Source organism: Macaca thibetana, chromosome X, assembly GCF_024542745.1.
Source record: "Macaca thibetana thibetana isolate TM-01 chromosome X, ASM2454274v1, whole genome shotgun sequence".
NCBI classification, from domain to species: domain Eukaryota; kingdom Metazoa; phylum Chordata; class Mammalia; order Primates; family Cercopithecidae; genus Macaca; species Macaca thibetana.
The window spans coordinates 106,321,310-106,337,659 of NC_065598.1; the positions used below are offsets into that span (position 1 = coordinate 106,321,310).

General features: G+C 36.9%; 1 protein-coding gene across 10 annotated transcripts in view; it reads right to left on the reverse strand.

The window, feature by feature from the left end:
- Nucleotides 1-16,350, reverse strand: part of CHRDL1 (chordin like 1) — a 121,781-nt gene that overhangs the window by 86,040 nt on the left and 19,391 nt on the right. For all 10 annotated transcript variants that reach the window (XM_050776550.1, XM_050776559.1, XM_050776555.1 and 7 more), the window contains exon 3: nucleotides 2,743-2,855. In XM_050776550.1, the coding sequence (XP_050632507.1) occupies nucleotides 2,743-2,855 (113 nt within the window). The remainder of the gene's footprint in view (nucleotides 1-2,742; nucleotides 2,856-16,350) is intronic.

Here is a 16,350-nt window from a genome sequence, read left to right on the forward strand (position 1 = left end):
CTGGCATATTTTTCTAAGGCTGAGATCACCACTCCTCCAATTTTCAAAGCTTCCCATTAATTGTGACAGGCTTCTTCTGGCCTGGCTCTATGGTATTTCTACCATTCCCCAGCTTTAGCTGCATGTCTTTTCCAAGAACCTACTCTGATTTCATAATCACCTGTCCAATAACATGAAAGACACAATGAGCAATGGGTCCCCTGAGCTGCTACCCAGCCCTGGGCAAGGAGGCATCCCTAGCAGATGGATCCTGGATTCCATATAACTCTGCCTTGGCCCAGTGGGCCGAGTGATTCTTCTCATTTCCTTTTTAGCCAAAATTCTTCTGAGAACAAGCTAGAGTTTGCAATTTAGCTGATTAGGTAGTATGCCTGGGTGGGGCAACTGCGTCCCTGCCTGATCTACAATTCCAAGATCCCTCGCTCTGACAGCTCACAATCATTTCTAGAAGAAAGACATACTCTGGAAATAAATTTTTCATTTACATTTACCATCCATAAATCATTTGCAGCAAGGGCTACTTGTATTTGTCAGGCTGTTGTGGGGGAATAAAGTAGTGAAGAGGACCTAGAAATAGAAGATGCCTTGTGCTTGAGCTGTTGGCATTGGGATCAATCATTTTAACATTTTGACTGCCTTGCAGACAGCGAAGCCTCAGCTCCCAATGGTTAGCTGTCCATCTTCAATGTGTCGCGTCAAGAATCCGACAAAATCAGGCCATCTCAGGCAGTTAATCAATCCCCAAATGATCTATTTAATACATGCCCTAACCATTTAAAGAGGCAGGCTTCTTTTATCCAAATTGGAATTGCCTTATCACAACCTTTTCCTTTTCTTGTGTACTTTCTAGAATAATCTTTTTGGAGTGTTGCATTTGGCAACACACAGAAGCTCCTCACGTATCACACTTCTCAGAGGCAGGTGGTATAATCTTGAATTGAGATCACTGAAGCACATCAGAAACCACACCTCCCAGCTGAGGTCTAAATGGAATCCTCCTTAATGCTACATACTGAATTCTGTTCTAGAGTTAATAGATTAATAATAATAATGATGATGACAACCACAATGATAAGGACAGCAATGATGACAATCACAGCTGTTAACATTTCTTGAATGTTTACCATGACTAAGCATTGTTTTAAATGATTTAAATGGATTTGTAAATTTAATCCGTTCCAGAACCCTATGAAATGGCAATATCACTATCCCATTTATAAAAAGAGGAAGATGAACGAATATCACTGAGGTCAGGCAACTTGTCCAGTGGCTCATAAGTGGCAGAGGCAGGGTTGGAAACTTGGTCTGTCTTTGTTCTAGAACCTCATAGCCTCTTAATACTGCCTGATGTTACCTGATAATTATGTTTCCACATGCTCAAAATTCTGACAGCCCAAAATTATGTTCAAATGGTAAATGAATCAGGCTGCAAGTGATTGTTTCTGCTCTAGCTGGGCATGAGGGAAGAGGTGCAGTCCTTACACAAGGTCTCAAGTAAGAAGCTGGTCTTGAAGATCCATTGTGTAAGTTCAGAATTCTCAATGCCTAGTACAAGGCCTCCCTTTCCAATTTGCCTAGTGCACCGCTTCTCTACCAGGGGTGATTTTTGCTCCCCAGGCAACTTGGCCAGGTCTGGAGACATTTTTGGTTATTATGATTGGGGATGGTGCTCTTGTCATCCAATGGGTAGAGGCCAGGGATACTGCTTAACATCCTACAATGTGCAGGACAGCCCCCAACCAAATATCTATAGTGCAGACAACAAGAAACTCTAGCCTAACATATGATGGTAGAGGTTTGTTCAGAAAGATGGACCAGAGCTATGCTCCTGGGTCAAGACCATGGGAAGAAGATGGAACAACCTGCTTTACCTATTGCAAAGATGGCACTCAAGCCATGCAAAATCCTTTCTAAATGACTGGACAGGAGCCAAGGCTAAGCCAAGGGAACTCTAATCCTTAAGAGGTACAGGCCAAGGTTTCACAAACTCAGTCTTAATTACAGTTATTGGCTGAGACAACATAAAATCCACTCTCCCAATGAACCAGTTTATAATTTGTCCTAATATTCTCCCTAAAGGTCAGCCTTAAAATAATTTTCAAAAACTACTTTGTCTTACAATCTAAACATTCTATTGAGCTTTCACCTCCACTCCCACTATCAGGCTCTTCTGCCTTCTGCAACCATGCCCTATATCATTAGGCTAAGAGATCATAAATATCTGTCCATAGCAAATACTCAGAGAACCCATAAAAATCAAGCCAAAAAGCAAGAGAGGACAGAAGACAGAAAATGTTTATTTTTCCTTGCAATCTTCTTCTTACTTTCTTCTTTTATTTTATGAGATAGGGTCTTGCTCTGTCAACCATGCTGGAATGCAGTGGTGCAATCTCGATTCACTTCAGCCTAGAAGTCCCAAGCTCAAGTGATCCTCCCACCTCAGCCTCCCAACTAGCTGGGACAACAGGCATGTGCCACCACACCCAGCTAATTTTTGTACTTTTTGTAGAGAAGGGGTTTTGCCATATTACCCATGCTGGTCTCGAACTCCTGGACTGAAGTGATCCACATGCCTCAGCCTCCCAAAGTGCTGGGATTATAGGCATGAGACAGAGCAACCAGTCTGCTTCTTTACTTTCTTTCAGGATTTTATCACCCACAGTGACTGGCCATTTGGGCACTGAAGGCCTCTCTGCATGCTGAGAAGCAAACTGGGAAATCACATGTCATGAGAGATTGTACCTCTGAGCAGATGCAGTTCACGCAGTAAACCAACCCGTAAGGTTCCAGGTAAGGATGCCATCTCTCACCCACTCTGTACTTCTTGTCTTGAAACATGCAATATGTCTCTGAATCTGTGAAGAAGGAGATGGAGAATATGCCTGTTAGGAAACATCAACCAAGTCACAAAATTCAAAAGCAATCACAAGTTCCACCCATTTTATTACACATCAAGGGAAGAGGCATAGTGAGTATTTATATAATTCCTATTGGGGGATTAGTGTTATATATACTTCACTCACTGGATCCTCACCACGATGACCCATAAGGTAGACATTGCTATTAGTCTCATTTTAAAGATAAGGAAAATCAAGAGTCATATAACCAGTAAGAAGCTGAGATGGGACTCAAACCCAGGTTTGTCTGACAACGATGTACAAAATCTTTTTAAATTTTATTTTATTTTTCCATAAGTTATTGCGGTACAGGTGGTATTTGGTTACATCAGTAAGTTCTTTAGTGGTGATGTGTGAGATCTTGGTGAACCCATCACCCTAGCAGTACACACTGCACCATATTTGTTGTCTTTTATCTCTCATCTCCCTCCCACTCTTCCTCGCAAATGCCCAAAGTCCACTGTATCATTCTCATGCCTTTGCATCCTCATAGCTTAGCTCCCACATATCAGTGAGATCATATGATGTTTGGTTGGCCATTTCTGAGTTACTTCACTTAGAATAATAGTCTCCAATCTCATCCAGGTCATTGCAAATGTTGTTAATTCATTCCTTTTTATGGATGAGTAGTATTCCATCATATATATATGTTCAGTAGAAACATATATATATATATATACTGACTCTATATATATAAGAAATATATATATATAAGAAAATATATATATATATATTTCTTTATCCACTTGTTGACTGATGGGCATTTGGGTTGGTTCCATGATTTTGCAATTGTGCATTGTGCTGCTATAAACATGCATGTGCAAGTATCTTTTTTGAATAATGACTTCTTTTCCTTTCCATAGATATCCAGCAGTAGGATTGCTGGATCAAATGGTAGTTCTACTTTTAATTATCTAAGGGATCTCCACACTGTTTTCCATAGTGGATGCACTAGTTTACATTTCCTGCATCCACACCAACATCTACTGTTTTTTCATTTTTTGATTATGGTCATTCTTGAAGGAATAAGGTGGTATCACATTGTGATTATGGTCATTCCTGAAGGAGTATGGTGGTATTGCATTTGATTATGGTCATTCTTGAAGGAGTAAGGTGGTATCGCATTGTGGTTTTGATTTGCATTTCCCTGATCATTAGTGATGCTGATCATTTTTTCATATGTTTGTTGGGCATTTGTATATCTTCTTCTTTTGAGAATTGTCTATTCATGTCCTTAGCCCACTTTTTGGTAGGATTTTTTTTTTTCTTACTGATTTGTTCATTGTGAATTCTGGATATTAGTCCTTTTTCAGATGTATAGATTGTGAAGATTTTCTCCCACTCCGTGGGTTGTTTGTTTACTCTGTCGACTGTTCCTTTTGCCGTGCAAAAGCACTTTAGTTTAATTAGGCTACAGCTATTTATCTTTGTTTTTATTGCATTTGCTTTTGGGGTTTTGGTCATGAAATCCTTGCCTAAGCCAATATCTGCTGCGGGAAGCCAGGGGCCCCGAACACAGGGACTGGCTAGAGCCACAGCAGAGGAACATAAATTGTGAAGATTTCATGGACATTTAACAGCTCCCAAAAAATCTTTCATAATTTCTTATGCCTGTCTTACTTTAATCTCTTAATCCTGTTATCTTCATAAGCTGAGGATGTATGTTACCTCAGGGCCACTATAATTGTGTTAACTGTACAAATTGATTATAAAACATGTGTGTTTGAAGAATATGAAATCAGTGCACCTTGAAAAAGAACAGAATAACAGCAATTTTAGGGAACGAGGGAAGACAATCATAAGGTCTGACTGCCTGCGGAGTCGGGCAAAAAGAGCCATATTTTTCTTCTTGCAGAGAGCCTATAAATGGATGTGCAAGTTGGGAAGATATCGCTAAATTCTTTTCCTAGCAAGGATTACTCTGGAAAAGGAATGCATTCCTGGAGGGAGGTCTATAAATGGCCACTCTGGGGGCATCTGTCTTATGTGGTTGAGATAAGGACTGAAATACGTCCTGGTCTCCTGCAGTACCTTCAGGCTTACTAGGGTGGGGAAAAACCCCACCCTGGTAAATTTGAGGTCAGACCCGTTCTCTGCTCTCGAACCTGTTTTCTGTTGTTTAAGATGCTTATCAAGACAATACGTGCATCACTGAACATAGACCCTTATCAGTAATTCTGCTTTTGCCCTTTGCCTTGTGATCTTTGTTAGACCCTTATCAGGAGTTTCTGATTTTGCCCTTGTCCTGTTTCCTCAGAAGCATGTGATCTTTGGTCTCCTTTTTGCCCTTTGAGGCATGTGATCTTGTGACCTACTCCCTGTTCTTGCACCCCCTCCCCTTTTGAAATCCTTAATAAAACTTGCTGGTTTTGTGGCTCAGGTAGGCATCACCATCCTACCAATATGTGATGTCACCCCTGGCCGGTGGCCCAGCTGTAAAATTCCTCTCTTTGTACTCTTTCTCTTTATTTCTCAGCCAGCCGACACTTATGGAAAATAGAAAGAACCTACATTGAAATATTGGGGGTGTGTTCCCCGATAAATGTCTGGAAGGGTTTTTCCAATGTTATCTTCTAGAATTTTTATAGTTTCAGGTCTTAGGTTTAATTCCTCAATTCATCTTGAGTTGATTTTTGTACAAGGTGAGAGATGAGAATCCAGTTTCATTCTCCTACACGTGGCTCGCCAATTATCCCAGCACCATTTGTTGAAAATGGTGTCCTTTCCCTATGTTTATGTTTTTGTTTGCTTTGTTGAAGATCAGTTGGCTGTAAGCGGGTTTATTTCTGAGTTCTCTATTCTGTTCCATTGGTTAATATGCCTATTTTTATACCAGTACAATGATCCCAAATTTATAAAACAATTACTAATAGACCTAAGAAATGAGATAGACAGCAACACAGTAATAGTGGGGAACTTCAATATTCCACTGACAGCACTAGACAGATCATCAAGACACAAAGTCAACAAAGAAACAATGGATTTAAACTATACCTTAGAACAAATGGACTTACAAGATATATACAGAATATTTCATCCAACAACCACAGAATACACATTCTATTCAACAGAGCATGGAACTTTCTACAAAACAGACCATATGATAGGCCATAAAATAAGCCTCAATAAATTTAAGAAAATCGAAATTGTATCAAGCACTCTTTTAGGCCACAGTGGAATAAAACTGGAAATCAACTCCAAAAGGAACCTTCAATACCACGCAAATGCATGGAAATTAAATAACCTGCTCCCGAATGAGCATTGGGTGAAAAACGAAATCAAGATAGAAATTTAAAAATTCTTCAAACTGAATGATAATAATGACAGAACCTTATCAAAATCTCTGGGATAAGGCTAAGGCAGTGCTAAGAGGAAAGTGCATAACCCTAAACACCTACATCAAAAAGTCTGAAAGAGTACAAACAGACAATCTAAGGTCACACCTCAAGGAGTTACAGAAACAAGAACAAACCAAACCCAAACCCAGCAGAAGAAAGGAAATAACCAAGATCAGAGCAGAGCTAAATGAAATTGAAACAAAAAAAAGATACAAAAGATAAGTGAAATAAAAAGCTGGTTCTTCAAAAAGATAAATACAATTGATAGACCATTAGCAAGATTAACCAAGAAAAGAGAGAAAATTCAAATAACCTCACTGAGAAATGAAACAGGAGTATCTTCAAATACTGAAATACAAAAGATCATTCAAGGCTGCTATGAACGCCTTTACACACATAAATTAGGAAACCTAGAAGAGTGGATACATTCCTGTAAAAATATAACCCTCCTAGCTTAAATCAGGAAGAATTAGATACCCTTAACAGATCTATAACAAGCATCGAGATTGAAATGGTAATTTAAAAATTACCAACAAAAAAAGTCCAGGACCAGGTGGATTCACAGCAGAATTCTGCCAGACATTCAAAGAAGAATTGGTACCAATCCTTTTAACACCGCTCCACAAGATAGAGCAAGAAGGAACCCTCCCTAATTTGTTCTATGAAGCCAGCATCACCCTAATACCAAAACCAGGAAAGGACACAACCAAAAGAGGAAACTACAGACCAATATCCTGATGAACATAGATGCTAAAATCATTAACAAAATAGTAGCTAACTGAATCCAACAACATATCAAAAAGACAATCCACCATGATCAAGTGGGTTTCATACCAGGGATGCAGGGATGGTTTAACATATGTAGGTCAATAAATGTGGTGTGCCACATAAACAGAAATAAAAACAAAAATCACACGATCATCTCAATAGATGCAGAAAAAGCGTTTGACAAAATCCAGTATCCCTTTATGATTAAAACCCTCAGCAAAATCGGCATACAAAGGACATACCTTAATGTAATAAAAGCCATCTATGACAAACTCACAGCCAACATAATACTGAATGGGGAAAAGTTGAAAGCATTCCCTCTTAGAACCGGAACATGACAAGGATGCCCAATCTCACCAGTCCTCTTCAACAAAGTAATGGAAGTCCTAGCCAGAGCAATCAGACAAGAGAAAGAAATAAAGGGCATCCAAATTGGTAAAGAGGAAGTCAAACTGTCCCTGTTTGCTGACAATATGATTGTTTACCTTGAAAACCCTAATGACTCTTCCAGAAAGCTCCTAAAACTGATAAAAGAATTCAGCAAAGTTTCTGGATACAAGATTAATGTACATAAATCAGTAGCTCTTCTATATACCAACAGCGACCAAGCGGAGCATCAAATCAAGAACTCAACTCCTTTTACAAAGGATGCAATAAAATAAAATAAAACACTTAGGAACATGTCTAACAAAGGAGTCGAAAGACCTCTACAAGGGAAACTAAAAACACTGCTGAAAGACATCATAGACGACACAAGTACATGGAAACACACCCCATACTCATGGACAGATAGAATTAATAATGTGAAAATGACCATAGTGACAAAAGCAATCAGCAAATTCAATGCAATCCCCATCAAAATACCACACTCATTCTTCATAGAATTAGAAAAAACAATTCTAAAATTCATATGGAACCAAAAAGGAGCCCACATAGCCAAAGCAAGACTAAGTACAAAGAACAAATCTGGAGGCATCACACTACTTGATTTCAAACTATACTGTAAGGCCATAGTCAGCAATACAAAATTTTAACTACCGCTCTGTTACAATGATAAAGGGTGCATATCACGTGTTCTTTTTCTTGAAAAGGTTGTGTTCCCTTTCTTTGGAAATGCAAGCTAATGTCTGAAATGTGGATGTATCAGAACATTCTCAGAGCTGTTTGTTGGTGGTATAGGAACGATAGACTATGCATTGTGTTAGGTCTCTATAATTGGCTTTGCCTACACATGTTAACATCACTCAATCATTAAACAAATATTTGAGCACTAACTGTCAGGCAACATGCTAAGTGCTGCAGATGAAATGAGCTAAAATTTTTATACAAAGTCCCTGCTCCCATTCAACTTACAGAATTCTTGCATAAACAATTCCTGTGATGGTTAACAATGAGTGTCAACTTGATTGGATTGAAGGATGCAAAGTATCCTTCTGGGTGTATCCTATATGGGTGTATCTGGGTATCTCTGGGTATTTTTGGGTGTGGCCAGAGGAGATTAACATTTGAGTCAGTAGACTGGGAGAGGAAGACCTACCCACAATTTGGATGGGCACCATCCAATTTGCTGCCAGCATGGCTAGAAAAAGCAGGTAGAAGAAGGTGGAAGAAGCTGACTTGCTAAGTCTTCTGGCCTTCATATTTCCTCCATGCTGGATGCTTCCTGCCCTTGAACATCAGACTCCAAGTTCTTCGGCTTTTGGACACTTGGACTTACACCACGGGTTTGCTGGGGGCTCTCGGGCCTTCAGTCACAGACTGAAGGCTGCACTGTTGGCTTCCCTACTTTTGAGGTTTTGGGGCTTGGACTGAGCCACTAATGGCTTCTTTGCTCCTCAGCTTGCAAACGGCCTATTGTGGGACTTCACCTTGTGATCGTGTGAGTCAGTTCTTAATAAAGTCCCTTTCATGTATACATATATCCTATCAGTTCTGTCCCTCTAGAGAACCCTGACTAATACAACTCCCAACTAACTCAAACCACTCACTCCCCTTTGCTGGAACAGAAATTTTGAGAGCCACAGCTTATCTTATACCACAGTTCACTTGAGCACATACCATGTTAACTGCCTTACTTTACATGTTATATTTCTCCATCAGTGTCCCTGAAAGTAGGTAACATTTATTCTTTACTCTCTATTCATCACATGGCCTAGTACACTGTGGGCAATAAGCAATTATAGGCAATATGCAAGTGTAAGCAACTGACAAATGATTGGTAAATTGAATTTCCAAGATCAAGTGGCTTATCTTCTAATCCCATCCTCTTCTATCTCCCACTTTTCATCAAAATAAAGCAATACTCCTCTTATAACAAACACACGAACTCCTCTTATAACAAACACACAAATTTTCCTCACTCCAGTGCACATTTTCCTGAAGATCAAAATTGAAATAATAAAAACAGATAAGGAGGAAACTAAGAGAAGATATTCTGAACAAATAGTAAACAAAATATTAGTATTGGAAGATTTTAATCATTCAAATCAATTAGGACCAACCAATCCAATAGAAAAATAATCTAAGTATAGAAACAGCAATTCAGAAAAGAAGAAATGGGAACAGAGAATGTATTAGTCCATTTTCGTGCTGCTGATAAAGTCATACCTGGAACTGGGCAATTTACAAAAGAAAGAGATTTATTGCACTTATAGTTCCACGTGACTGGGGAGGTCTAACAATCATGGCGGAAGGTGACAGGCACATCTCACATGGCAGCATTCAAGAGAAGAGAGCGTGTGCCAGGAAACTCCCTTTTTAAAAACCATCAGATCTTGTGAGACTGATTCACTATCATTAGAACAGTGCAGGAAAGACCCGCCCCCATAACTGACCTCCCACCGAGTTTCTCCCATGACACATGGTAATTGTGGGAGTTACAATTCAAGATGAGATTTGGGTGGCGACATGGCCAAACAATACCAGAGAATAAATATTAAAAGATATTTAACCTCACTAGTAATCAGAGATTTAAATTAAAACTAAACTGAGATAGATGCCTCGTATCAATGATTGCTTCAAAGAACCTCTATGAATCTTTCCAAATACCCACAAGGTGAATTCCAATTTATTTTTCAAAACTTTATTTTCAATTTATTCAGAACAATATACTGGGAGACAGAAAATCTAGATTTGAGTCCTAACCTACTCTATCTGTGTGACATTGAGTAAGTCACTCAAATCCTGATAACCTCATTGGGTGAGTCACTCAAACCCTGACAACCTTTTCAACATCTGTGAAATATTATGTTTCTCAAGTGGACGTCAGAGGATTAAATGAAGCACTTTGTAAATTATAAAGTGCTATAAAATGTAGAGTGTTATTTTATATTCATTGACTTTTTTCTAATTAGAAAGCTAATACATGCTCAATGTAGAAAACCGGAAAACATACACAAACACACAAGAAGGGCAACAATAGAAAAGAAGCAAGGAACATTATACATAATCCCAGCACAGGAAGATAACCACTTTTTAGAAGCCGGTAGCATATAAATAGTCTGTGGGTTGAAGAAGAAATCAAAAGGGAAATTAGAAAGTATTTTGTACTAAATGAAAATGAAAACACAGCACATCACTTAGGGATTCAGCTAAAAAAGCACTTAGAAGGAAATTCATATCATTAAATACCTATATTGGAAAAGGAGAAAAGTCTCAAATCATTATCTTAAACTAGAAAAAGTAGGACAAAATAACCAAAAAAAAAAAAAAAAAAAAAAAAAAAAAAGAGAGAATAATAGAGCAGAAATCAATGAAATTGAAGACAGAAAATCAATAGGAAAAAATCAGTGAGATCAAAACTGGGTCTTTAGGAAGATCAATAAAATTGATAAACCCCTAGCAAGACTAACAAAGATAAAAAGAGAGAAGACAAAAATTACTAAGATTAGAGACACAAAAGAGGACTTCACTGCAGTGACTACAGACATTAAAAGGGTAAGGGTAAAAAGGGAACACTGTGAATAACTATATGTCAGTTAGTTTAACAACACAGAATGATTAATTCTTGAAACAACATAAAATGGATTAATTCTTTGAAAGACACACATTACCAAAGCTCAATCAAAAAGAGATAACTAACCTGAGGCTGGGTGTGGTGGCTCACACCTGTAATCCCAGTACTTTGGGAGGCCAAAGTGGGTGGATCACCTGAGGTCAGGAGTTCAAGACCAGCCTGGCCAACGTGGTAAAACCCCATCTCTATTAAAAATACAAAAATTAGCCAGGCATGGTGGTGGGTGCCTATAATCCCATACTCAGGAGGCTGAGGCAGGAGAATCGCTTGAACATGGGAGGTAGAGGTTGCAGTGAGCTGAGATCACGCCATTGCACTCCAGCCTGGGTGACAGAGCAAGACTCTGTCTCACAAAAAACAAACAAACAAACAAACAAACAAAAAACAAAAAAGATAGCTAACCTGAATAGTCCTGTATATTTTAAAGGAATTTAAATTGTAGTTGAAAACTTTCTTACAAAAAAAATTCTAGAATCAGATGGCTCCACTGGTGAATTATATCAAACATTCTACCAAACCCTTCCAGAAAACTGAAGAGGAGGGAATACTTCCCAACTGAATATTTAATGCAAGCTTTACACCGATACCAAAACCAGATAAATATATTACAAGAACAGAAACTACAGACCAATATCCCTTAAGAACACAGATGCAAAAATTCGCAACAAAATTTTAACAAACTAAATCTAACAATATGTAGAAAAGATAATACTTTATGAGCAAGTGGGGCTTATCCTGGAAATTCAGGGCTAGTTCAACATTCAAAATCCAATCAATGTAATTCACCATATCAACAAACCAAAGAAGGAAAATCGTGTAATCACTGCAACAGATGCAGAAAAATCACTTGACAAAATTCTACATCCATTCATGACAGACAGTCTCAGCAAAGTAGAATGAGTATTTCCTCAACCTGATAAAGGGCATCTACAAAAAACCTATAGCTAACATTACACTTAATGGCAAGAGACTGCTTTACCCCTAAGATCAGGAATTATACAAGGATGTCTGCTTCACTACTCCTGGAGATAATAGCCAGTGAAATTGGGTAAGAAGAACAAATAAAAGGCCTATATACTGGAAAGTAAAAAAATAAAACTTTCTATTCACAAATGGACATAATTTTCTACATAGAAAATCTATAAGAATCTATTAAAAAGTTACTATAGAGAATTTATAAATCACATTTATATATTTTATAATGTACAATTAGAAATTGAATGTTGAAAGTGTACTATTTTCAATAGCTTCCCCCAAAACTTGAAAATACTGAAGTATAAATCTAACAAAATATGTGTAAAATCTTCGCTCAGAAAGCTAAAAAACACTGATGAAAGAAATCAATGAAGGCCTAAATAATGGAGAGATACATTTTACTTATGGATTGCAAGACACAAAATTGTTAAGATATCAGTTGTCTCCAATGTGATTTATAGATTCCATGCAATCTAAATCCAATTACCAGCATGATCTTTTATAAAAATTGGTAATTTAATGAAAAATGTATATGGAAAGGCAAAGAAAGTAGAATAGCCAAAACAATTTTGCAAAAGAAACATGTTGAAGACTTAATATAAAATTACAGTTTTTGGCTGGGTGTGGTGGCTCATGCCTGTAATCCCAGCACTTTGGGAGGCTGAGGCAGGCAAATCACTTGAGGCAAGGAGTTCAACACTAGCCTGGCCAACCTGGTGAAACCCTGTTTCTACTAAAAATACAAAAATTAGCCAGGCGTGGTGGCACACGCCTGTAATCATAGCTACTCAGGAGGCTGAGGCACAAGAATCTCTTGAACCTGAGAGGCAGAGGTTGCAGTGAGCCAAGATTGTGCCACTGCACTCCAGCCTGGGCAACAGAGCAAGATTCTGTCTCAAAAGCAAAAACAACAACAACAGACTGACGTTTTCAAGACAACGTGGTGTTGGCAAAATGTTAGACAAATGGATCAACAGAATAAAATAGATTCAAAAACTACCCACATGTGGTCAATTATTGATTTTCAACAAAGGTGTAAAGGGAATTCAATGGAAAAGGGATAGTACTTTCAACAAATGCTGCCTAAATATTTGGATAGTAATATACAAAACATAAACTAAAATGAACCTTAATCCACATCACATACTATATATAAAAATAAACTCAAGATGGATTATAGACTTTAAAACCTAATTCTTTAAAATTTCTAACACACAAGGAGAATATCTTTGTGATTCTGGTTTAGGCAAAAAGTTTAGAAATGACCAATGTCACAATCCATAAAAGCACCCCATTGTGCTACCAAATACTACATCTTATTCATTCTATCTAACTGTATTTTTGCAGCCATTAAAATTTATTTTCTATTGATTAGTTTGGATTTGATTTACTCTTCTTTTTCTAGCTTCCCAAGGTGGCAGTCTGTATTATTGTTTAAATCTTTCCACTTTTAATATATTAATTCCTTGCTATATATTTCCTTCTAAGCACTGCATTTGCTGCAGCTTGCAAATTTTGATAAGTTGTATTTCCATTTTCTTTTAGCTCAAAATATTTAAAAATTTCTCTTGAGACTTCTTCTTTGACCCATGTATTATTTAGAAGTGTGGTTTTTAATCTTTAAATAATTTGGAATTGTACAGGTTTCTGTTACTGATTTCTAGTTTAATTCCAGTATGGCGTGGAGGTATACATTGTATGATTTCTATTATTTTGTGTTTCACAAGGTATGCTTTATGACCCAGAATATGGTCTATTTTGGTGAATGTTCCATGTGATCTTGAGAAGAATGTATATTCTCATGTTGTTGGATGGAGTATTCTACAGACGTCAGTTAAATCTGGTTGACTGATGATTAAATTGAACTACGCCCTTACTGATTTTCACCTGATGGATCTATAAATTACTAATAAAGGGGTATAGAAGCCTCCAGCTATAATAGTTTGTATTTCTCCTTGCATTTCTATCAGTTTTTGCCTCACATATTTTGATGCTTTGTTAAGTGCAAACACATTAAGGACTGTTATGTTTTCTTGAGGAATATACCCCTTTATTAATATGTAATGCCCCTCATTTTTCCAGGATAATTTTCCTTGTCCTAAAGTCTTCTTTGTCTGAAATTAATATGACAACTCCAGCTTTCTCTTGATTAGAGCTAGCACAGTACATATTTTTCCATCCCTTTACTTTTAACCCATCTGTGTCTTTATATTTAAACTAGGTTTCTTTCATTAGCATAATGTCCTCCAAGTCAATCCATCTTATGGCAATGACAGGATCTCTTTTGTATAGCTGAAAATATTCTTTGGTATACATTACACTAAGTGAAATAAGCCAGACACACAAAGAAAAATATCACATGATCCCACTTTTATGTGGTATCTTTTTTTTAAGGTCAACTTCACAGAGATACAGAATAAAACAGTGGTGACTATGATTGGTGTAGAGGGGTGGAAATGGGAGATACAGGTCAAAAAATACAATGTAGCAGATATACAGGATGAACAAGTCTTAAAGATCTAATGTGCAACATGAGAACCATAGCTAATGATAGTGTACTGTATTCAGAATTTTTGCTAAATGATTAGATTATAGCAGATCAACTGAACAATGTGCCTCTTGGATGTATTCAACTGAAGAATTTGTCCCTGGATATTTGTACTAAAACATACTAAAACCAAAAGTCAAAATATATTGTTTAACACGAAATTTTTCTCATACATACAGTAAAATGAACCATCATATTAGTTAACAGGATATTGTTCTGAGACATGTAATAAAAGGGAATTGAAAGCATTGTTCCTAAAATAGGATTTGGCAATCTGCAAGTAATGGCCTAGACCACCAAGCTTCATCAGATGCAGTTCAAAGTAATGCTTGCATACTTTGCAACAGAAATTGTAGTTATCAACCATAATATGGACCGAAATTCTAGCCTCTGTGACTTCCACAGACCATACCAATAGAAGATGAAGCTGCATTTTCGGGGATATGTTGGCTTTTGTGAAAAAAATATTCTTTTCAAAAGGAGACCCAAGACACTTGGCAATGTGGTGAGCACATTTCCACAAACAGCCATCTTTACATTGGTGTCATATAAGGGTTGGTGACATGAGGAACTTTCAGGAGTCATGGATAACAAATTATGCTGTTTCAAGATGTCAGTAGCTGGTAGGTTTGAAGTATTGACAATAAGAGGATGCAGTGTATCTTGAAATAAATGTCTATCCATTGGGAGAGGTGAAATAAAAATTTTCTCAAAAATAAAACCACTAAAAAAATAAAATTTGAATTTCACCTTCAATGGTTGGTCACAATTGAGGAATCTGACCCATCAGAACTGATGAATTTGACTTGAAGGGACAAATTGTTCAATTAATATGATTATAACTGCTCTTGTGGGGGAAAATGGATAATTATGTAAGATGAATAAATATACTAATTTGTTTCACTATAGTTACAATTTTTATGTATATGTATCTCACAACATCACGTTGTATACCTTAAATGTACACAATAAAATTTATTAGAAATATTTATAAAAATAAAGTGGTCTCTTATAGACAACACATAGTTGGATTTTGGGGATTTTAAATCCCCTGACAGTTTCTGTCTTTTAATTGGTTTATATAGACCATTCACATTTAAAGTTACTATTGATTTGCTAGTTTAATATTGACCGTATTTGCAATGACTTTCTATTCATTGCCCTAGTTTTTTTATTACTTTTTTTTGTTTTCCTTTCTTTTTCTGTCATCTCTGGTTTTAACTGAACATTTTATATTATTCCATTTTCTCTCTTCTCTTAGTATATCAGTTATACTTTGTTTAAGGAAGTTTTTAGTGGCTGCCCTAGAGTTTACAATATACATTTACATTAATCCAAGTCCACTTTTACTTTTAGATAACACTATACCACTGCATGTGTAGCATAGGTGTGTTCTAACAGAATTTTCTCAATTCCTCCCTTCCATTCCTTATTACACCTGTCACTCATTCCACTTTCCCATAAGCTACAGACATGTAAGACACCACTGCTATTTTTATTTTGAACTAACTGTTCTTTATTATATCAATTAAGAAAAAGAAAAAGATTTTATTTCACTTATTATTTTGCTAATGTTCTTCCTTTCTTTAAGTAGATCCAAGTTTCTGACCTACGACATTTTTCTTCTTTATGAAGAATTTTTGTTAATAGTTCCTGCAAGGAAGGTCTACTGGTGACAAATTCTCTCACTTTTTGTCTGAGAAAGTCTTTATTTATCATTTATTTTTGAAAGATAAATTCTCTGAATACAGAATTCCAGATTGATAGCCTTTTTGTTCCAACAACTTAAATATTTCACTCCTTTCTTTC